This window comes from Lithobates pipiens, unplaced genomic scaffold (assembly GCF_037356315.1).
Source record: "Lithobates pipiens isolate NorthernLeopardFrog02 unplaced genomic scaffold, aLitPip1_a1.2 Scaffold_17, whole genome shotgun sequence".
Lineage (NCBI taxonomy): Eukaryota > Metazoa > Chordata > Amphibia > Anura > Ranidae > Lithobates > Lithobates pipiens.
The window spans coordinates 15412207-15434687 of record NW_027507755.1 but is presented as its reverse complement, the minus strand read 5'-3'; the positions used below and the strand labels follow the sequence as shown (position 1 = coordinate 15434687).

At 41.8% G+C, this 22481-nt stretch overlaps 1 protein-coding gene across 3 annotated transcripts in view; it reads right to left on the bottom strand.

Moving 5' to 3' along the window:
• NOX4 (NADPH oxidase 4) overlaps positions 1-22481 on the bottom strand; it is a 429580-nt gene that overhangs the window by 97763 nt on the left and 309336 nt on the right. For all 3 annotated transcript variants that reach the window (XM_077485005.1, XM_077485007.1, XM_077485008.1), the window contains one exon: positions 17402-17483. In XM_077485005.1, the coding sequence (XP_077341131.1) occupies positions 17402-17483 (82 nt within the window). The remainder of the gene's footprint in view (positions 1-17401; positions 17484-22481) is intronic.

The window sequence follows — 22481 nt, the reverse complement described above, 5'->3', positions numbered from 1 at the left end:
ACGCCAAATCCATTATGAAGACATGTTAAGGGTGCAAACTGGAAGTCCACAATTTAAACCTCTGATTTTAGTATTCCCATGTGTTTATGGGGAAACAGGTGGATGAATTGAATAGGAATAAGGAGCACCCTGGCAGTCTTGGCCTACACACCCTTTCCACCTATCCAATCCTACAAATGATAGCGATCTCAGTAATTCTAGGAAGACATAACATAGTCTACTTTTTAACTCTTCACAAGATCACCGCCTGGGGGTAATTTGTCAGCTTCAACAATACATATATATTACACAAATACCTTTTCATTTGTCAAATAAAGATCATCTATTGCTATCTGTGGCAACCACTTCTATTAGTTATTAGTACAGCTGGTGGAAAATGTCCTTACACCAGCTGTGGTGGTGTACACCAAGTGGGAAGACAAAGTAGTAATTGATAAGAAAATAAAAATAAACTTTTATTTTCCTATAGATACAAGTATAAAATAAGAATGTTTGTGTCATGTACTTACATTTTTTTTATACCATTATGTACGAATAGTAATCATACTCTACATGCTGTGATTAGAAAATAAATAACAACAAAACAAAGGATTTTCTTTAAAAAAAAAAAAAAAAAAAAAAAAAAAAAAAACCAAAAGAAAAAAAAAACACCCTTTCCCTTGTTTTTTTGGTTTATCTTTAGAGTATATTTTTGTACAGTATTTTGAGGGTATTTTATAGTGATGTGTTAACCACTTGCTCTCCAGGGCAATTTTACAGTTTTTAACCACAAGGTAAAATCTGATTTTTGCTAGAAAATACTTAGAACCCACAAACACTATATATTTTCTGAAAGCATAAGGCCGGGAGAATAAAATGATATTTGCGCAGAAGATGCAAATGTTCAGAAACAAAATACACTAAAAAGATACACTGATGAAGTGGACCAAAGTCCTAGAAACGCGTTGAGTTTTGAGGAGAATAATAATATAAGACACATATTGCTCAGACATATCACTGGATACAAGTCTATGTGCTTCTACAGGGTTGACTGTGCAAAAGGTATCATGTATCATGAACGTGATTTATAAATACTACTTTTAGCTGATGTCCTTGCATTGCAACTCTGCATTAGTCAATGGTAAATGTGGTATACACTATATACAATCACCCGACACTAGTTAGTTTCCACAATCCATGACTTAACTTCACAGTTCACACAAATACGTTTTAAATTCAAACTGTAGCACTGACCTAAGTAGTTTTTTTTCCCACAGTAAGTAATTTTTTTTTTCCACAGTAGCGTGACAATCCCTCCACCTCCGGTCTAACTAATAACTCTCACCTTATGGCATGGACCCCTGTGCAAACAGGTGGTCATGCAAGCGGGTATCAAAAGGGTTAACACGGACCATAAACTTCTCTCATGTCTCCTTAGATCTCAGCAAGGACGCCAGGTCATGGGTAGAAAGAAAAGATCTAAGTGCTCACCGCTTAAGTATAAGATTACATTTTTGTGTTCAAACACAAACTACTCACATTAGGATGATAAAAACACAGCATGTAAAGCCGACAATCGTGTTAGTTTCGTAGGACAGCAGCGGGTGGCATCATGTTTAGCTCCTCCACCGTACATGTTACGTTCAATCAGAACTTGGACTTACGCTCAATCAGAACTTCAATCACCGGACTCCTCCTCCCTTCCCTTTGCCAGCAGACAGAGGCACTTGGGGAAGGGGGAGGAGTCCAGTGACGTTGATGTCCGTGACGTCACTGGATCTCCGACGGAACTCCCTGAAGATCCAGAAGCTGGCGGAGAGGTGAGTACCGATCAAAATAATTAAAATCCCACCATACCTAGGGGGGTTTTCAACCCCATACTAAGACATTGAATAAGATGAATTTCTATGCATGCAAACAAAAAATAAAATTTTTTTTTAAATAAAAAATGATGTTGCGTCGAGTAAATAGATACCATATATGTCAAGATTTAAAATTGTGAAATAGTGAAAGAATATGGTCCCTTATAGAATAGCAGAATAAAAAAAATTGTTTAATTTTGATTTGTTATTTACATAAATGTGTTTAGTTAAATTTGTTTCATTCGTTTAATTCATTTTCAGAATTAGTTTTGTTTATTCATTTTCAAATCAAATTCGATTAGTTTTCAAATTTCCAAAAAGAATAAAATAGACTAGAAAAAAAAAAAAAGAATAGAAAAAAAATCTACTCTATTCCTTTATTTTCTATTCTATTTAAAATAATTCATGGGCCTCAGGGAGCACAATCTATAAGTTGTAGATCTAATAAAAGAGAAATTAATGTGGCGTCCTTAGCATCTGTGACACCCAGAGAAGTTAATTTTTAACAACCTTCTCCACTACTCAATACCCATAATTAAATAATTAAATAATAATCATGACAAAAACTTGTCGTCACTACTGAAGGAGCCATCTACATTGGTGGTCAGTGGGGAAATGACCCTTTACTTAGTGGTCAGTGGAAATGTGCTCCTCTAACACTGGAGGCCAATGGAAAAGTGGCACCAGATGCTGGTGGTCAGTAACAAAATCTTTCATTACATTGGAAATCAGAGACAGTGGCCAGTGAGAGATGTCCCCGTACATCAATGGTCAATGGGAGAGGTGCCCCTTACATTAGTGGTCAGTGGGAAAGATTGTGCTTTACATTATTGGTCAGTGGGAGAGGGGATACCTTACTTTAGTGATTAGTGAGAGGGGTTCCCCCTTACAATAGTGGACAGGGAGACACGTACTTAATTATATTACTGGTTAGTGGCAGAGGTGCGCCCTTACATTAACGGTCAATGGGTGGGGTGATCCCTTACTTTTCTGGTTAAAGGAAGGAATGCATTGGTACATTGTTGGTCAACGTAGAGTGTCTTGTAAATGTCAAGGGATTGGAACTATACTGACAATGTCTGGTGGGAAATTATTCCACCATTAACCTAGGGTTCCACAAAGCCCAATGAGAAAGGCCGGTTAGAGTTTTTATAGTTGTTTTTTTTTTTATGTCTTTTTTTATAGTACACCCTTACATGAGGGGTATTTGTATATTCAATGTTGTGAGTGTTTCCAGTGTTGCACCGTTACTGTGCTGTGGATTGTAAATAGAAATGAACAATATAGCAATTGTGGCACCAATTATTCAGAAAGGACCTACTGCATGTATATGACATTTTTCTCTTCTTTTTTCTCTTCTTACTTTGAAAGAAAATTGATATTTCAGAAAGATGTGTCAAACTGATAGCCTGAATACTTTTGTTTATATTTATATACAGTATGTATGGCCTTGACTCTTTGTTGTTATGTATGAATCATAGTTAATTTGCAATTGCACTATAGCATGTAATTCAGTGTTGAGGTGGCAGTGCTGCTTATGAATTTATGGATGAAAAAGATAAAGAATATTAATATTTATGATATACATTTATATTTACAAAGACTTGTTATAGATTTGAGTCTATTAGTCTTTGCATATAGACTTTACTAGGAACTAAGATTACTGGCTGTGAACCTGTTGCAATCCAATTTTATAAATTATTTGTAATAAGTTGTTCTTTGTGCAGATAATTCATGGAATAATACACACAATAAACTGGTGTTAAATTGTGACATTATAAAAAAAAAAAAATGTTCAAGCCATGGAGTCTGTGTCCCTAATGATGGAGTACCATGTGTCTTTATCAGAGGGATCACTAATATTGGAGGCTCAAAAAAGAGAGTCAATATTTAATGCTCACATAATGTAAGAAATCTGTCAGGTGCAGTTCTTCAAATGGGACCAAAAAACATATTTATTTACCTCTGAGAAATATATTACATTTTTAATAGTTACATACTTACATAGTTACATAGTAGGTGAGGTTGAAAAAAGACACAAGTCCAACAAGTCCAACCTATGTGTGTGATTATATGTCAGTATTACATTGTATATCTCTGTATGTTGTCATTCAGGTGCTTAGCTAATAGTTTCTTGAAACTATCAATGCCCCCGCTGAGACCACCGCTTGTGGAAGGGAATTCCACATCCTTGCCGCTCTTACACTAAAGAACCCTCTACGTAGTTTAAGGTTAAACCTCTTTTCTTCTCATTTTAATGAGTGGCCACGAGTCTTGTTAAACTCCCTTTTGCGAAAAAGTTTTATCCCTATTGTGGAGTCACCAGTATGGTATTTGTATATTGAAATCATATATCCTCTTAAGCGTCTCTTCTCCAGAGAGAATAAGTTCAGTACTCGCAAGCTTTCCTTATAACTAATATCCTCCAGACCCTTTATTAGCTTTGTTGCCCTTCTTTGTACTCGCTCCATTTCCAGTACATCCTTCCTGAGGACTGGTGCCCAGAACTGGACAGCATACTCCAGGTGCGGCCGGACCAGAGTCTTGTAGAGCGGGAGAATTGTCGTTTTATCCCTGGAGTCGATCCCCTTTTTAATGCATGCCAATATTCTGTTTGCTTTATTAGCAGCAGCTGAGCCTATCATCTACTAGGACCCCCAGGTCCTTTTCTATCCTAGATTCCCCCAGAGGTTCACCCCCCCAGTGTATATATTCCATTCATATTTTTGCCACCCAAATGCATTATTTTACATTTTTTCTACATTGAACCTCATTTGCCATGTAGTTGCCCACCCCATTCATTTTTTCAGATCTTTTTGCAAGGTTTCCACATCCTGCGGAGAAGTTATTGCCCTGCTTAGCTTGGTATCGTCTGCAAATACAGAGATTGAACTGTTTACCCCATCCTCCAGGTCGTTTATGAACAAATTAAATAGGATTGGTCCCAGCACAGAACCCTGGGGACCCCACTACCCACCCCTGACCATTCCGAGTACTCCCCATTTATCACCCACCCAATAGTTGTGAAGTGTGCTTTCTTCAGCTTTGGTTAACCCCTTCACATACTTATAATCTGTATACCTCCTATCTCTGTTTTTTTTTACCTATAATTCCAATACAAAATTGCACCTTTTGAATGCCTTGGTATCTTTAAAAAAATGCCAGGCACTAAGATCCCTGGTTCTGGCACCACCGCTCTATGAGGTCTCTGCTCATCCACAAAATAAAGAATTACACAGCACAGAATTGCCTATCAAGAGGCAAACGTTCCGCACAGAAACTTGCTAAACTTTGCTGCATTTGATTTTGTCCACCTCTGAAAATTTTTAATTGAATAGACTGACTTTAGCACAGAAGTAGCATATTGTAAATGAGAAATGATATTGGTTTTACCATACAATTTTTTTTTATTTTTTATGTTGAGCTTTTTCAAAAGAAAATTGTTGAGCTTTAACCACTTGCTACCCAGGCTATGTTACAGCTTTCAATGCTATCGCACTTTGAATGACAACTGCATGGTCATGCAGCACTGTACACATATGAAAGGTAGAGCTTTATTTTGGTGTTACCTAATCACCACTGGGTTTTTTATTTTTTGCTAAACTAACAAAAAAGGAAAAATAAATTGAAAAAATAACTTTTCTTTGTTTTTGTAAATAAGAAATGTTTCTTCTTCACTGGTGGGCACTTATAGACTGCATTGATGGGCACTGGTGAGGCTATACTGAGTGACACTGATGAGGCTGCACTGATGGGCACTGATGAGCTGCACTGATGGATAGTGATATGCAGCACTGATATGCTGCACTGATGGATACTGATATGCTTCACTGATGGACACTGATTGGCACTGATAACCAGTGCCCTGATTATTAGTGTAAATGTCTCACCCAAAAAGAGACAGTTATCGGCTTTCCTTCCCTCAGTGACAGTGCCGAGGAAAGGAAATGCCGATCTCCGTCATTTGTTTACATGTGATCAGCTGTGATTGGTCACAGCTGATCACATGGTAACAAGCCAAGTCATTGGCTCTTTACACTGATCGGTGATGCGCTGTGTCTGAAGGACACAGCACACCACAGATATCCACACTGTGTGGCAAGAATGGGAGGACATCATATGACGTCCTCCCAGAACAGGAACGGTCCCACCCAGCCATCTTTGTACAATAGGCCAGGTGGGAACCAGTTAACCACTTCAATACAGGGCACTTATACACCATCCTGCCCAGACCAATTTTCAGCTTTCAGCGTTGTTGCACTTTGAATAACAATTGCGTGGTCATACAACACTGTACCCAAACTAAATTTTCATCATTTTGTTCCCACATATAGAGCTTTCTTTTGGTGGCATTTGATCACCTCTGGGATTTTTATTTTCTGCTAAATAAATAAAAAAATGACTGAAAATTTTGAAAAAAAAATGTTTTTTTGTTTCTGTTTCAAAACTTTGTCAATAAGAAAGTTTTCCCCTTCACTGATGGGCGCTGATGGGGCTGCACTGATGAGGTGGCACTGATGATGGGCACTAATATGTGGCACTGATAGGCTGCACTGATGGCCACTGATATGCAGCACTGAGGGGTACACATAGGCGGCACTGATGGGCACTGAAAGGCAGCACGGATGGGCACTGATAGGCAGCACGGATGGGCACTGATAGGCAGCATAAATGAGTACTGATAGGTGGCATGGATGGGCACTAATAGGTAGCACGGATGGGCACTGATAGGTGGCACGGATGGGCAATGATAAGTGCCACTGATGGTACAGATGAATGCCAGTCAGTGCCAAACATTAATGCCTGCCAATCGGTGATGCCCATTGTGGGCTCCGATTGGCATCCATTGTGGGCACTGATTGGCATCCCTGGAGGTCTATGCATACCTGGTGGTGACATCCCTGGTGGTCTAGTGTGGGCATCCATGGGGGGTCTGCACAGACCCCCCCATCAGAGGAGCAGCTGATTGGCTCTCCTCTACTTGCGTCTGGTAGACACGCGAGTGAGGAAAAGCCGATCAATGGCTCTTCTTGTTTACACTGTGATCAGCCCTGATTGGACACGGCTGATCACATGGTCGAGAGACTCTGTCAGAGACTCTTTACCTAGATCGGTGTTGCGGTGTGTCAGACGGACACACCGCAACAACGATCGCCGCAGTGCACACACCACACCCCCCCCCCCCCCCCCCCGGGGGCACACAGAAGCTTGATATCCTGGTGATGTCATATAACGTCCAGTCAGGATATTGAAACCACTTTGCCACCTTCATTTTGCTTTATTGGGGGGACGGCAAGTGGTTAAACTGAGAAAATTATAGTGGACTGACAGTAAGCACCAGAACAGTATATTGTAAACGAGGAAATATATTGTTTTGTATCATGGTTTTTTAGCATTTTTTTTTTTTGTTAAGTGTTGAGTTTTTAAACTATTGTTCTATATCTTTAATTTCATCTTTTCATTTTCATCTTTCATTTTCATAGATATATAAAAAAAAATGTCTTTGTTTCACACATAAAGATTAAATATAGGGTAGACACAAAGTATATCAGGATTCACACAGTATTAGTTTTCATCAGGAGCTGTTTCCTTTAAGATTGGAGCAGACAGAATCTAGAGCAGCTGTGTATAGTAGCTTCAACATTCAGCTTTTAAAAATTAAAGCTAGAAGCTGAGTGGTTGCCATATACAGCTGCTCCAGTCTTAGTAAATTCCCCTCTCAGTCTCTACTTTAAAGTCTGTATTGAGCACTCTTCAGAGACAAGAGGGTTGGGAGAAGAGAGTGAGGACTCTCTGATGGTACAGAGCTGTACTAAGAGATGGGGTAAGGAAATTCATACATTTTAGCTTAAGCTGTTGAGCTCTGTAAGCAACAGATACAGGAGGAAGAGACTACACCACTTGCTGAAGAAGAGCTTGGAGATACAGGACTTTTAAGGTACCCATTAATGCAGATAACACATGGCAATTTTTTTTTTATAAAACAAATATTTTTTATTTAGAAAAAGTTAAAAGGGAAAAAAATGTAATGACTGCAATGATGCCTGCTATCATAAGTCTATACACATAACCGATTACAAAAAGACAGGAATCACAGCACTCAAATACATAAAACAATGTTAAATACTCCGTCCCCATTTTTCGTCATGTTTCACTGATGTGGCTTCTTCAGGAAAAAGGACGCAGGGTAATCTTTCTAAGTATGTTTCTGGCCGTTTTATGGACCTTCTCTGGTTTGTGTGGGCAATGAGACCTTTGGTGAATTTTCTCTAGACTGGACTTTGACCCTAATGCCCCCCATATTGGAGGTAGGGGGAACATGTAACATCAGGTTTTGTATTGGGGTCCATGTTTAGCATTTTTCTTGGGTGTATGAGTTATAGAGCCACACATTTGCAAAGATGTACATTATGTATGTGTTAATATAATTCTCATGTATTGCCATTTATTAATGTTTGTTTTTTCTTTGTTATATACATCTAGGGTGGGATATATTTCTTTATACATAGAAAGATTACTCTGCATCCTTTTTCCTGAAGAAGCCACATCGGCAAACCATGTAGAAAAATGGGGATGGGGTATTTAACATTGTTTTATGTATTTGAGTGCTGTGATTCCTGTCTTTTTGTAATAGGTTATGTTTATAGACTTATGATAGCAGGCATCATTGCAGCCATTAAATTTTTTCCCTTTTAACTTTTTCTAAATAAAAAATATTTGTTTGTTTTATAAAAAAAATTGCCATGTGTTATCTGCATTAATGGTTACCTTAAAAGTCCTGTATCGCCAAGCTCTTTTTCTACTTTTCAATTTTGGGATGTTGGTACCGTACTCTGTAGATGTGGAACTAATCCTTATCCAATATTTTTGAATACCCCACTTGCTGGCTTGATACTATATATATATATATATATATATATATAGATAGATATATATATATATACATATATACATATATATATATAGTACTCAGCATAAATGAGTACACCCCAACAGATTTGTCAGAAAGCCTTTCCTTTCAGAATGAACATTTTCTGAGACACGATACTACAAAATATTCCCACCAATGCAGGCCATTGATTGCAACCAAGATTTGTTCATTTGCACACACAAACATTTTTTTTTTCCTAACAAATTTATTCAAGACCATGTTGCAAAAATGAATACACCTCAGTGAAGGTCTTAGGAGCAAAGCTAAATTTTAGACAACAAAATCCCAATAACAAAAACTCAACTACAGGTACTAATTCATTAAACAGGTGTCCTGCAGACAGTTGATTATAAAAGGGCATTACTTAACAAAGAAAACCCCTTCCCATTTCATGCTATCAGCAATTGCACCACATGGAAGAGAAATGTCACAAGGCCTGAAAAAGAAAATAATTTCTTTACACAAGAAAGGTGAAGGCTGCAAGAAGATCAGCAAAGCTTTACTTATCAGTCAGAATACTGTAGCAAAAGTAATACAAAAATGTAACAACAATTGAACTGCAACCATCTCATAGAGATGTCCAGGCCCTCCATGGAAGTTAACGCCTCGACAGGAGCGTCTTCTGGTGAGAAGGGTTGAAGAAAATTGCCATGCAAATTTACTGCAGTTAGCTAAAAGAAATAGACAGCCAAATTGGGGTGATTGTTTCCGGTGACACGATAAGGTGTACACTGCAGAGGAATGGCATACATGGGTGCCATCCATGAAGGAAGCCTCTCCTAAACTCCATGCACAAAAAAGGATGCCTAGAATTTGCCAGGGTCCATGCTGAAAAAGAAGAAGACTACTGGGACTCTGTACTCTGAAGTGATGGGACCAAGATCAATGTTTTTGGAATTGAATGCTACAAAGCTGTATGGCGTTGCAAAGGTGAGGAGTACAAAGAAAAATGCATAGTGCCTACACTGAAACATGGTGGTGGCAGTGTCTTTCTGTGGGGCTGCATGAGTGCTGCTGGTGTCGGGGAGCTGCATTTCATTGATAGTATTATGAATTCATAGATGTACAGGCAGTCCCCAAGTTACAAACACCCAAATCACGATCGACTGCTACTCATGAACGGAAGTGGCGTGACGTCACTGCCATCCTTTTGCACTCCACAATGGTCCCGGTTACAGCTGAGCAGAAAATCTTGCACCACCAGACACATCCCACACTGCATTATTGCATGGCCACAAGAGCCCCAAATAACACAACAGCATGCCCAGAAGCACCTGGAACATCCCACATCATTGCACATGCTGGAGTTACACTTAAAAATGTACTGTTCTGAGTTACAAACAATTTGACTTAAGAACAAACCTACAGTCCTTATCTTGTACTGCTCTATATTAAAAGAGAAGATGCTACCATCACTCCGTGCCCTTGGCCGTTGTGCACTTTTCCAACATGACAATGATCCAAAACACACATCTAAGGTCAATGTTGCATTTCTGAATAGTGATGGACGAACTTCCGACGGGACGTTTCGCGAACGCGGCCGATAGTTCGCGAACCGGAACGTTCGCGGCGGGCCCCATTGACTTCAATGGGAGGCGAACTTCGCAAACCTACAGGTCAAATTTGCAGCCACAAAATAATTAATAGCTGTGCAAACATAGTCCCACCACATGGCCAATGACATAACACATGTACGAGGTGAATCTGGGATCGACAACTACAAGCATTCTTTTTTTATATGGGAAATTGTTGTGACAATTCAGGACTGTGGAGCGCATGAAGGCAATGGAGGAGAGGGAAGATCAGGGACCAGGGTAGGCAAAGAAGAGGGTGCAGGAGATGATCACCAGCAGCGTGACATACAGCAATGACACCTGCACCGTGATAGAGTCATCTGACAGCAGCACCGTGATAGAGAGCACTGACATCAGCAGCGTGACATACAGCAATGACACCTGCACCGTGATAGAGTGATCTGACAACAGCATCGTGATAGAGAGCACTGACATCAGCAGCGTGACATAAGGCACTCACACCAGCACCGTGATATACAGCACTGACAGCAGCACCGTGATAGAGAGCACTGACATCAGCAGTGTGACATAAAGCACTCACACCAGCACCGTGATATACAGCACTGACAGCAGCACCGTGATAGAGAGCACTGACATCAGCAGCGTGACATAAAGCACTCACACCAGCACCGTGATATACAGCACTGACAGCAGCACCGTGATAGAGAGCACTGACATCAGCACCGTGACATAAAGCACTCACACCAGCACCGTGATATACAGCACTGACAGCAGCACCGTGATAGAGAGCACTGACATCAGCAGCGTGACATAAAGCACTCACACCAGCACCGTGATATACAGCACTGACAGCAGCACCGTGATAGAGAGCACTGATATCAGCAGCGTGATATACAGCACTGACACCTGCACCGTAAGCAGCCCCAGGAGGAAGTCAGCATAGCACAGGGATGGTGGGAGCCCCTCATAATGAGCATAGCACAGGGATGGTGGGAGCCCCTCATAATGAGCATAGCACAGGGATGGTGGGAGCCCCTCATAATAAGCAGCCCCAGGAGGATGTCAGCATAGCACAGGGATGGTGGGAGCCCCTCATAATAAGCAGCCCCAGGAGGATGTCAGCATAGCACAGGGATGGTGGGAGCCCCTCATAATAAGCAGCCCCAGGAGGAAGTCAGCACAGCACAGGGATGGTGGGAGCCCCTCATAATGAGCATAGCACAGGGATGGTGGGAGCACCTCAAAATATGCACAGCAGAGGTACAACCCCAGGAGGAAGTCAGCACAGCACAGGGATGATGGGAGCCCCTCATAATAAGCAGCCCCAGTAGAAATATGACACTGCTCAACCTCTTCAAAGAGGAGGGTACGGGCATATAGTACGGTGTGCTTTTTTTGGACAAGGAAGTGAGCCAAATGAAGAAATAAGGTCTCTGTGCTCGATTAAAAAAATTGTTTATAGACATATACATGGTCTACTGGTCACATGTGTTGAATTCCTCCGAGATCCATGCCTCATTCATTTTTAGAAATGTGAGGTAGTTAACACTGTCATGAGCTAGGCGAGTACGCTTATCGGTCACGATCCCCCCTGCTGCGCTGAACGTCCTTTCGGACAGGACACTGGATGAGGGGCAAGCCAACAGTTCGATTGCAAATTGGACAAGCTCTGGCCAGAGGTCAAGCCTGCCCACCCAGTAGTCCAGGGGTTCATCACTCCTCAGAGCGTCCACATCGACCGTTAACCCGATGTAGTCGGACACCTGACGGTCTAGGCCAGTGATGGCGAACCTTGGCACCCCAGATGTTTTGGAACTACATTTCCCATGATGCTCATGCACCCTGCAGTGTAGTTGAGCATCATGGGAAATGTAGTTCCAAAACATCTGGGGTGCAAAGGTTCGCCATCACTGGTCTAGGCGTTCCCTGATGCTGGATCCGGATGACACCTGTCGATGGGTCGGCTGAAAGAATGACCTCATATCCGAAGTCACCAACACATCTTCAAACCAGCCTCTTCTTGCAGGCGCTGGTGGATTGGTACCCGCAACTCCTTCTCTGGGAGTGGGAATTGCTCCTCTCCCAGCGCACGCAAAAGCAGAATGCAGCATTTCTCGAAGCAAGGCCTGAAAGTGCTGCATTCTGACAGCCCTCTGTGATGGCGGTAACATTTCCGCCATTTTATGTTTGTACCGGGGGTCTAAGTACGTTACCACCCAGTACTGGTCCTTGACACTTATGCTTTTCATACGGGGGTCCCTATTAAAACATTGGAGCATGAAGGCCCCCATTTGCACTAAAGTGGAAGCGGTGTGGTGGCCTGGCTCCTGCTCATCATCCAGGATAATGTCGTCCTCTTCATTCTCCTCTCCCCATCCACGCACAACAGGGATCCCAGAAAGGTTTAAAGCATGCTCTTCTTGCTCCTCCTCATCCGCCCCGGCACCATCCTCCTCTGACTCCTCTTCAGACTCCTGTTGTTGACTTGTCTCAGATAGAGTAGCCCCCCCTGGAAATTCATCCAGCATTGCGACTTCCTCATCTTCCCGCTCCTGCTCCTCCACAGCTTGATCAATGACACGACGCAATGCACACTCCATAAAGAAGGCATAAGGTACCATGTCACTGATGGCGCCATGGCTGCGACTGACCAGGTTGGTGATCTCCTCAAATGGGCGCAGAAGTCTGCATGCGTCGCGCATGAGCAGCCACTGGCGTGGTGAAAAAAAACCCAGCTCTCCAGAACCAGTTCTGCCGCAGAGTTCATACAGGTAGACGTTAACTGCACGTTTCTGCTGGAGCAGCCTATCAAGCATATAGAAGGTTGAGTTCCATCGCGTCGGGCAATCGCAAATAAGACGTCTGACCGGCAGATTGTGTCGCCGATGAATGTCAGCAAGGCGAGCCATGGCCGTGTAAGATCTTCTGAAATGGGCCGAGATTTTCCTTGCCTGCCGCAAGATGTCCTGGACCCCAGGGTATCTGACAAGGAATCGCTGCATGACCAAGTTTAAGACGTGTGCCATGTATGGCACGTGCGTGATTTTGCCCTGTTTCAATGCGCTAAGCAGATTGGCACCATTGTCACACACCACTTTACCAACTGTTAAATTGAGGGGTGTTAGCCCCTGATCTGCCTGTGAACGCAAAGCTGAAAGGAGTGCCGGGCCAGTGTGGCTCTTGGCTTCCAGGCACAACAGACGCAGCACGGCATGGCAACGTCTCACCTGGCATGTCGAATAGGTTCTGGGGAGCTTGGGCGGCACAGCGGAAGAGACGATAGCAGCTGAAAAGGAGGAGTCAGCTCAGGAGGAGAGGGAGGAGGATGGAGTAGGAGGAGGAGGAGAAGAAGAGTCAGGCCTGCATGCAATCCGTGGCGGTAAAACCAAATCTACACGGGTGCCACGGGTTACATGCTTGACGGTCGTCAGAAGGTTCACCCAGTGGGCAGTAAAAGTGATATACCTTCCCTGGCCGTGTTTGCTAGACCACGTGTCTGTGGTCAGATGTATCTTGGCACCGACACTGTGTGCCAGAGATACATTCACTTGTCGCTGAACATGGCCATATAGCTCTGGGATGCCCTTCTCTGAGAAATACTTCCTTCCTGGGACCTTCCATTGTGATGTTCCAATGGCCACAAATTTGCGAAAGGCCTCCGAGTCCACCAGTTTATATGGCAGTAGTTGGCGGGCTATGAGTTCTGACAAGCCAGCCGTCAACCGTTGGGCAAGAGGGTTATCCGGCGTCATCATTTTTTTATGCTCGAACATTAGGCCCACGGAAGCCTGCCTTTTTGCAGAAAAACGTGAACTTGGCGTGATGGAAGGTGGAGTGGAGGACAATTGTGGGGAGAGAGGAGAAGGAGAAGTAGAAGACGAGGCTGGACGGTGAGAGCCTGCAGTGTGGCTTTGTGTGTTCCATTGCTCCCACTCGGCTCGGTGATGGCTGCTCATGTGATTCTTAAGGCGGTCGTCCCTAGGTGAGTGTTGGGCTTACCGCGACTAATGCGTTGACTGCAAAGATTGCAGATGGCAACGCTATTGTCAGCAGCGGACACGTTAAAAAAAGCCCACACTGCGGAGCCATGTGCCGGTGTCCTAGGAGCGCCAGATGTGACCGTACATGGTCAATGACTCGCTCCTGATACATTTGCAGTCTGCTTTGTCCCTCCTGTGCAATGTAAGTTATTCCTGCTTCTCCTCCCTATCTGCTGGTCCATATCTCCCTCTGAACACCCCTCTTCTTCCTCTCTTGTGGGCACCCACGTGACATCACTAGACACGTCATCATCAACGTCACCTTCCCCACCGCTATAAGTAGAGATCTCGGAGTAGGCAGCAACACCGGGGACCAACCTCCTCCTTGGGCTGATCTGGGTACTGTCGTCAGACTGCTGAGTAGCGGTTGTTGCTACCTCCTCTTCCTGATCCAATGCCAAGAGTGGCTGCGCATCAGAAATGTCTTGATATGGATCGGAAAATAATTCCTGTGACTCAAGCGGAAGGTATGTGGTGGTGGTGGTGGTGGTGGTGGTGTTGTTGGTGGTAGTGTCTTTGGGGGTGCACATAGCAGAGAGTGAAGAAGAGGGTGCAGATCGAGAGGATGAGGAGGGTGCAGAAGAGTAAGGCTGAGCGAGCCACTCAACCAAGTCTGGTGCGTCCTTTAAAGTAATTGAACGCACCTTCTGCAACTTCCCACTTTGGCTCAAGCCTGTTGCTCCTGCCCTACTCCTACCACCCCTGCGGAAGGGCCTGCCTCTTCCTCTGCCTGTCATTTTTTAAATGACCCTGTGACAAAACTCTCAGTCCCAATACCGATGAAGGACTGCTGCAGTATAGGGCAGCGGTCAGCAGTAGTGCACCTCAACCCTATGTATTGTGGACCGATACCAGTCCTTATAGAATGGCAGACTGTACCTCACTCAACCCTACGTACTGTAGTACCCTATACCTTACCAGTCCTTATAAGGACCTTTGTGGACCAAGTAGGTTGTGTGTGAGTGATTAGCAGTCTGTACGTCAGTCCCTATACAGATGAAGGACTGCTGCAGTATAGGGCAGCGGTCAGCAGTAGTGCACCTCAACCCTATGTATTGTGGACTGATACCAGTCCTTATAGAATAGCAGACTGTACCTCACTCAATCCTATGTACTGTAGAACCCTAGACAGACCAAGTTACCAGTCCTTATAAGGACTTTTGTGGACCAAGTAGGTTGTGTGTGAGTGATTAGCAGACTGTACTTCAGTCCCTATACCGATGAAGGACTGTTGCAGTATAGGGCAGCGGTCAGCAGTAGTGCACCTCAACCCTTTGTATTGTGGACCGATACCAGTCCTTATAGAATGGCAGACTGTACCTCACTCAACCCTATGTACTGTAGTACCCTATACCTTACCAGTCCTTATAAGGACCTTTGTGGACCAAGTAGGTTGTGTGTGAGTGATTAGCAGACTGTACGTCAGTCCCTATACCGATGAAGGACTGCTGCAGTATAGGGCAGCGGTCAGCAGTAGTGCACCTCAACCCTATGTATTGTGGACTGATACCAGTCCTTATAGAATATCAGACTGTACCTCACTCAACCCTATGTACTGTAGCACCCTAGACAGACCAAGTTACCAGTCCTTATAAGGAGCTTTGTGGAACAAGTGGGTTGTGAATGATTAGCAGACTGCAGCAGAGGGGCAGCAGTCAAGTATAATATTCTTTCTATATTTGGAAGAAAGAATATTATACGTGTACAAGCCTATTACCATACCACTGATGCCAGTCCTGAAAAGAACCTTTGTGGAACTAATAGTAACAGCTACTGATTAAACTGACCCTCACTGCCTCACACACTGCTTCCTGCCTGTCCCTATATAAACTGACAAAACAGAGGCTACTGGAACAATAACTGGAATAGCACTTTTGTGGACCTGATAGTAACAGCTAATGATGATGACTAAACTGACTGTCCCTACAGCAGACACACCGTCCTGTCCCTTTCTCTAAACTGACAAAAGACACTCAGGCTGCTGCAACAATCACTAGCACAGCACTGCCTATCCTGAACTACACCTAACACCTATACCAGTCCTGAAAAGAACTTTTGTGTACCAAATAGCTAGCGATTTGGGTCACTGTAATCTCTCCCTGCTCCACACAGCAACCTCTCCCTATAGTGACAGAAGAAAGAATATAAAATGGCCGCCGGATCGGGTGTATTTATAAGTTAGGGGGAATGTCCAAGTGTCCATGTGCTGTAATGTCTCAATTGGCTGTCCTGTACCCCATGATGGATGTGTCATCATAGGTCAAAGTTCTTTTACACAGTAAACGCGGAAGTCCGCCGGGCGAATGGCGCCAATAGTCTGCCGAGCGGGAGGACCGCGAACAGCCGAAATTCGCCGCGAAACGACCACCGGGCGAACCGTTCGGCCATCACTATTTCTGAAGAACAAGGTGAAAGTGATTCAGTGGCCAAGTATGTCTCCTGATCTGAACTCAATCAAACACTTATGGGGAATTCTGAAGAAACAAGTTGAGCATCACTCTCCATCCAGCATCCAGGTCATTCTTGAAGTAAGGAAAAAGATAGATGATGAAATATGTCGCCAACTTGTTCATTCCATGCCCAGAAGACTTGGTGCTGTCCTTACAAATCATAGAGGTCATACAAAATACCAGATGTTGTCATTTTTGTAGTGGGGTGTATTCATTTTCGCATCAACGAAAACTGTAGATTTTGTCATCTAAGTTATATTATTAACCTTACTTTCATGTAATGAGGTAAACAAATGTTCTATAAAACTCAGTTTTGTTAAAAATTTGGAAATAGTTCTTGTGTTCATTGAGATAATGATTAAAATCTTACTTTTCAAATGGGTTGTACTCATGTATGTTGAACATTTTATATAAACACATACAATTTTTTTTTTATCAGTTTAACGACTGATAACCTTTTTGCCTGGAATTTATCCTTTCTGAATGCAGTGAACCCACAGCGAACCAAACTGATAAAAGATGAATCCTCCTTGCTCTATACGTTTTGCTCTCTGCGCATAACTATTGTTCCTAGTACTATATGTCCTCTGTCTATTTTACTTACTTTGGGTTTTTTCTCTGCTGGAAAATTGGAAGAATTTCTGAACCTTGACTGCACTGTGATGTCAGCAGGCTACACAATCTTTCTGGAAAAAAGAAGAGAAAAAGACAGTAGTTTAAATATTACTATGAATCAGATGTGTCATCTACAGATGAGTGAGTAAACCTTTTTATAAGACTCTGCTAAGACTAGTAGAGCTTTTGGCAATTCTATGACATGATCCTTGACATTTGTAGGAGCTCTGGCAGGCTCAATAACCAATTTTAACTTGTAATTGTATCTGACAATGAGCATCAACCTAATGGCAGGGTTGAACAGGAAGTAGATGAAGGTTTACAGAAATAGAAGCCAAGTGAATTTTAAAGAATACCTTTGTGTTTAGAAAAATAAAGGTTATGTTGCTCCCTGTATCAGGCTGGTTTAATGCCTCCAATCCAGGCAACCATTATTTAGGTACAGCACATGCTTTATTAAAGTGTTCCGAACTATGTACAAGACACGTACTCAAGGAAAAGAGATGGGAAGAGAAAGGTTAATGTAATATGAAAAAGGTATCCCTAGATCCAGTGCTGATCCCAGAAAACCGGTGAGCTACCCTAAGACCTTAAGGCATGTAAGACTGGTTGGATTTCCATGGTGCTGTATTTTGGACAGTTACAGAACTAGGATGGTTAAATGTATTCTGTTTAATTAGATCGTATTCAATTAAAAAACAAAAAACAAAACAGGTGTCCTCCTTCTTCCACACACAACCAGACTGCCAAACAATGTCAGCTGGTTTCCTCATTGAAAGGGGGCATCTAGCAAGCAGTCCCCTGCTCCCTTAATACCAGTCGACATATCCTTCAACATTTGTGTGTGCTTTGAACAGGGCTCCCCAAAAAGAGGTGATGAGCATTTGGCTCTTCTCTTCACTGGGATCTTTAGCACCCTGGTGGCCAGAAAGTGCTCACAAGGGGAGGACATTACCCCCTCTTTGGTGAACTGGTATTAGGGGTCTTTTGAACTCCTAACCAGTTCACCACATGGGCAGCTATGAAAGTGTAAAAGAAAATTAAAACAAACACAGCTGCAAAGTATTTTTTTTTTAAATGTTGCCAATACTTACTTTCCAGGTTCCAGTGGCATCCCCGAAGGTCTTCTCTACTGGCAAAATCCCAAGATTCCATACACAACCAGTCTGCCATGCAAGACATGTCAGTTGCTTTACCAATTAAAAGAGGGTAGATAGCATGTAGCTCCCTGCAATATCAATGCCAGTCTACATACCCCTCAAAATTTGAGACAAAGAAAAAAGAGGAAATTGCCAGAGAAATAGACGTACCAATCCCTCTAGAGGAAGTTGCAAAAACATTAAAGATATTGAAACTAGGTAAATCACCAGGTCCAGATGGATTTACTTTGTCATATTATAGAATGTTTGCGGAGAAACTGGCTCCGAGATTTATGGAAGCCTATAACTCAATACGGGGAGGGAAGCAAATTCCAATAGAAACATTACTGGCGCATATAACAGTAATACCAAAAGAAGGAAAGGATCCCTCTCAGTGCCCCAGCTACTAACCTATTTCATTGTTGAATGTGGACCTTAAATTGTTCACAAAGATATTAGCTATGAGATTGATAAATTTGATACCGGAATTAATACACCCAGATCAAGTGGGATTTGTCCCAGGGAGAGAAGGAAGAGAAAATACGCAACGAGTGGTGAACACAATCTACCTGGTACAAAAATTGCATGAGTCAATGGTGATAGTATCCGCGGATGCAAAAAAAGCATTTGATGGGGTAGATTGGATATTCTTAAAAGCGGTATTACAACATATAGGCCTGGGGGAGGGGATGCTGAGATGGATCCTTAACTTATATTCAAAACCAAGTGCTAAGGTGAAAGTGAATGATAGATTATCAGAGCCATTCGCCATCTTAAATGGAACACGCCAGGGATGTCCCCTCTCACCCCTGATATTTATTTTGACAATAGAACCTTTTTTAAGGAAAATACGTGCCAATGGGAATACCAGGGGGGTAAAAATAAAAAATGAAGGTCAGAAGTTTTTCAGCTTATACAGATGATTTGATTTTTTCCGTAACGTCCCCAATTACATCTCTCCCGTCTTTACTAATGGAGCTACGAGAATATGGGAAAATATCTAACTTTAGAATAAATTATGGAAAATCAGAAGCAATGAGGGTAGAAATAGATTCGTCTCAGCTACAAGCAATATCCACACAATTTGATTTTAGATGGACAAATTCATATATAAGTTACTTAGGAACAAAAATGTCAAAAAATCTAAATGAACTGTTCGAACGTAACTATATCCCACTGGTAAGACAGGTCAAAAGTGATCTTCAAAAATGGGACAAATATTTTTACGTGGTTTGGGAGAACCAATATTATTAAGATGAATGTGATGCCAAGACTTCTATATCTAATACAAACTATACCGATTAAGATCCCTCCAAGCTTTTTTAAGGATCTTAGATCAAGATTTATGAAGTTCATCTGGGCTGGGAAACCAGCAAGAGTACGTCGAGATATCTTAGTACTCCCCAAAGGAAAAGGAGGGATAGGACTCCCAGACCCAATAAAATACCAGGAAGCTTCACATTTAGCCAGAGTAGTGGAATGGTGCAGGCTTAAAAACGAAAAACCGTGGATACAGACAGAACAAGCAGCGACAGATATCCCATTGGAAGGATTAGTGTGGATTCCAGATACAGAAATACCAGCAGGAATGAGAAAACATCCAATACTAGGGGAGACATTACGAATAACTAAAAGAGTATTTACAAAAACATCTATTTCAAGAATTCCTAATCCGCTCCTTCCCATCCTGGGTACCCTGGCATTTCTACCGGGAATAACGGATCCAAAATTCAAAACAATATGAGATAGAGGTATGAATTTGTCATTTCTCGGTAGGCAATCGGTTAATGACAAAAAAAGATATTGAAAAAGGAATGACATTAGAGTTAGATCACTTCAGAATGAGGCAATTAGAAGCCTTTATTAGATCTAAATCAAAAGTATATGTAGAAATAAGGGCATTGACTGAGTTTGAAGAGATCTGTTTGAAAGGAGATGAACTGAGACATTTGATGTCTTATTTTTATAGTATGTTAATAGAACAGGAGACTCCACAAGAATTGCCTTTTCTGCAGGCTTGGGAAAGAGACTTAGGGGCTACGTTCTCCCCAGAACAAAAGGATAAGATGTTGCTGTTTAATCAAAAGGCCTCGATGGCAAGCAGATATCAAGAAGGGGGATACAAGATCCTTACTAGGTGGTATAGAACACCAAAAGTGTTACATCAAATTTACCCCCAGATATCAGAGACATGTTGGAGATGTCGTGGAGCGGAGGGAACATTATTACATATTTTTGGGGAATGTCCAAAAATTAGAGTGTTCTGGGAGATGGTAGCTGATACTATTGTAAGGATTACAGGAATTGACCTGGGAGATAAACCGGCAACTTTTTTGTTGCTGGATATTCCAATGGCAATAGAAAGATTCAAAAATTCTTTGCTGAGACACTTATTGATAGCAGCAAGGGCATGTATTCCGGTTCTGTGGAAAAAAAGCAGCCCTCCAGCTAGAGCACAGTGGTTTCAGAGAATTGCAGCAATCCAACAAATGGAAAATGTAACAATGACAATGAGAGATCAAGATGAGAAATATCAGAAGATTTGGGCTCCATATCTGGTATGGTATATGGTAGAGCTGGCGGGTCGTGGGGGGGGGGGGGGGTTAAGGGGGGATCATTATGAAAATTATTTTTTATTTATTATTTTTATTTATTTATTTATTTATTATTTTTTTTGGGAGGGAAGGGTGAGGGATGGGGGAGGATGACGTGGTATTGAGGTATGGATTGAAATATTATAAGATATAGCTGTTAAAGAAGTTGTAGATATATAACGAAATGTAATGTGAAATCTATGGAAAGAAAAGATGAAAAAATAAAGAATTTATAAAAAAAAAATTGAGACAAAGATAAACAATTTCAGAACTGTTTCCACCTTTAACCACTTGACCACTGGGCACTTAAACAACCTTAATAACCAGACCAATTTTCAGCTTTCGGTGCTCTCACATTTTGAATGACAATTACTCAGTCATGCAACACTGTACCCATATGAAGTTTTTGTCCTTTTTTTCACACAAATAGAGCTTTCTTTTGGTGGTATTTAATCACCGCTGTTTTTTTATTTTTTGTGCTATAAAAGAAAAAAGACCGAAAATTCTGTAAAAAAAATAATTTTTCTTCGTTTCTGTTATAAAATTTAACAGATTAGTAATTTTTCTTCATAAATTTTGGCCAAAATTCATACTACTACATATCTATGGTAAAAATAAGTACAAATTGGTGGATATTATTTGGTCTTTGTGAAAGTTATAGAGTCCACAAGCTATGGTGCCAATATCTGAAAATTGATCACACCTGAAGTACTGACGGCCTATTTCAATTCTTGAGACCCTAACATGCCAGAAAAGTACAAATACCCCCCAAATGACCCCTTTTTGGAAAGGAGACATTCCAAGGTATTTAGTAAGAGGCATGGTGAGGTTTATGAAGTTGACATTTTTTCCAACAATTCTTTGCAAAATCAAGATTTATTTTCCTTTTTTTCTCACAAAATTGTCATATTATCAGGTTATTTCTCACACACAGCATATGCATACCCCAAATTACACTCCAAAACACATTCTGCTATTACTCCCGAGTATTGTGATACCACATGTGTGAGACTTTTACACAGCGTGGCCACATACAGAGGCCCAACATACAGGGAGCGCCATCAGGCGTTCTGGGGCACCCAGGCCAATTCTGACATTTATCTCATATATGTAAAAATGATAATTTATTTGCTAGAAAATTACATTGAACCCCAAAACATTATATATATATATATATTTAGCAGAGATCTTAGAGAATACAATGGTGGTTGTTGCAACTTTTTATCATGCACGGTATTTGCGCAGCAATTTTTCGAACGCGTTTAAAAAAAAAAACTGTTTTGTGCTTACAAAAAACAAAACAGTGAAGTTAGCCCAATGTTTTTGTATAATGTGA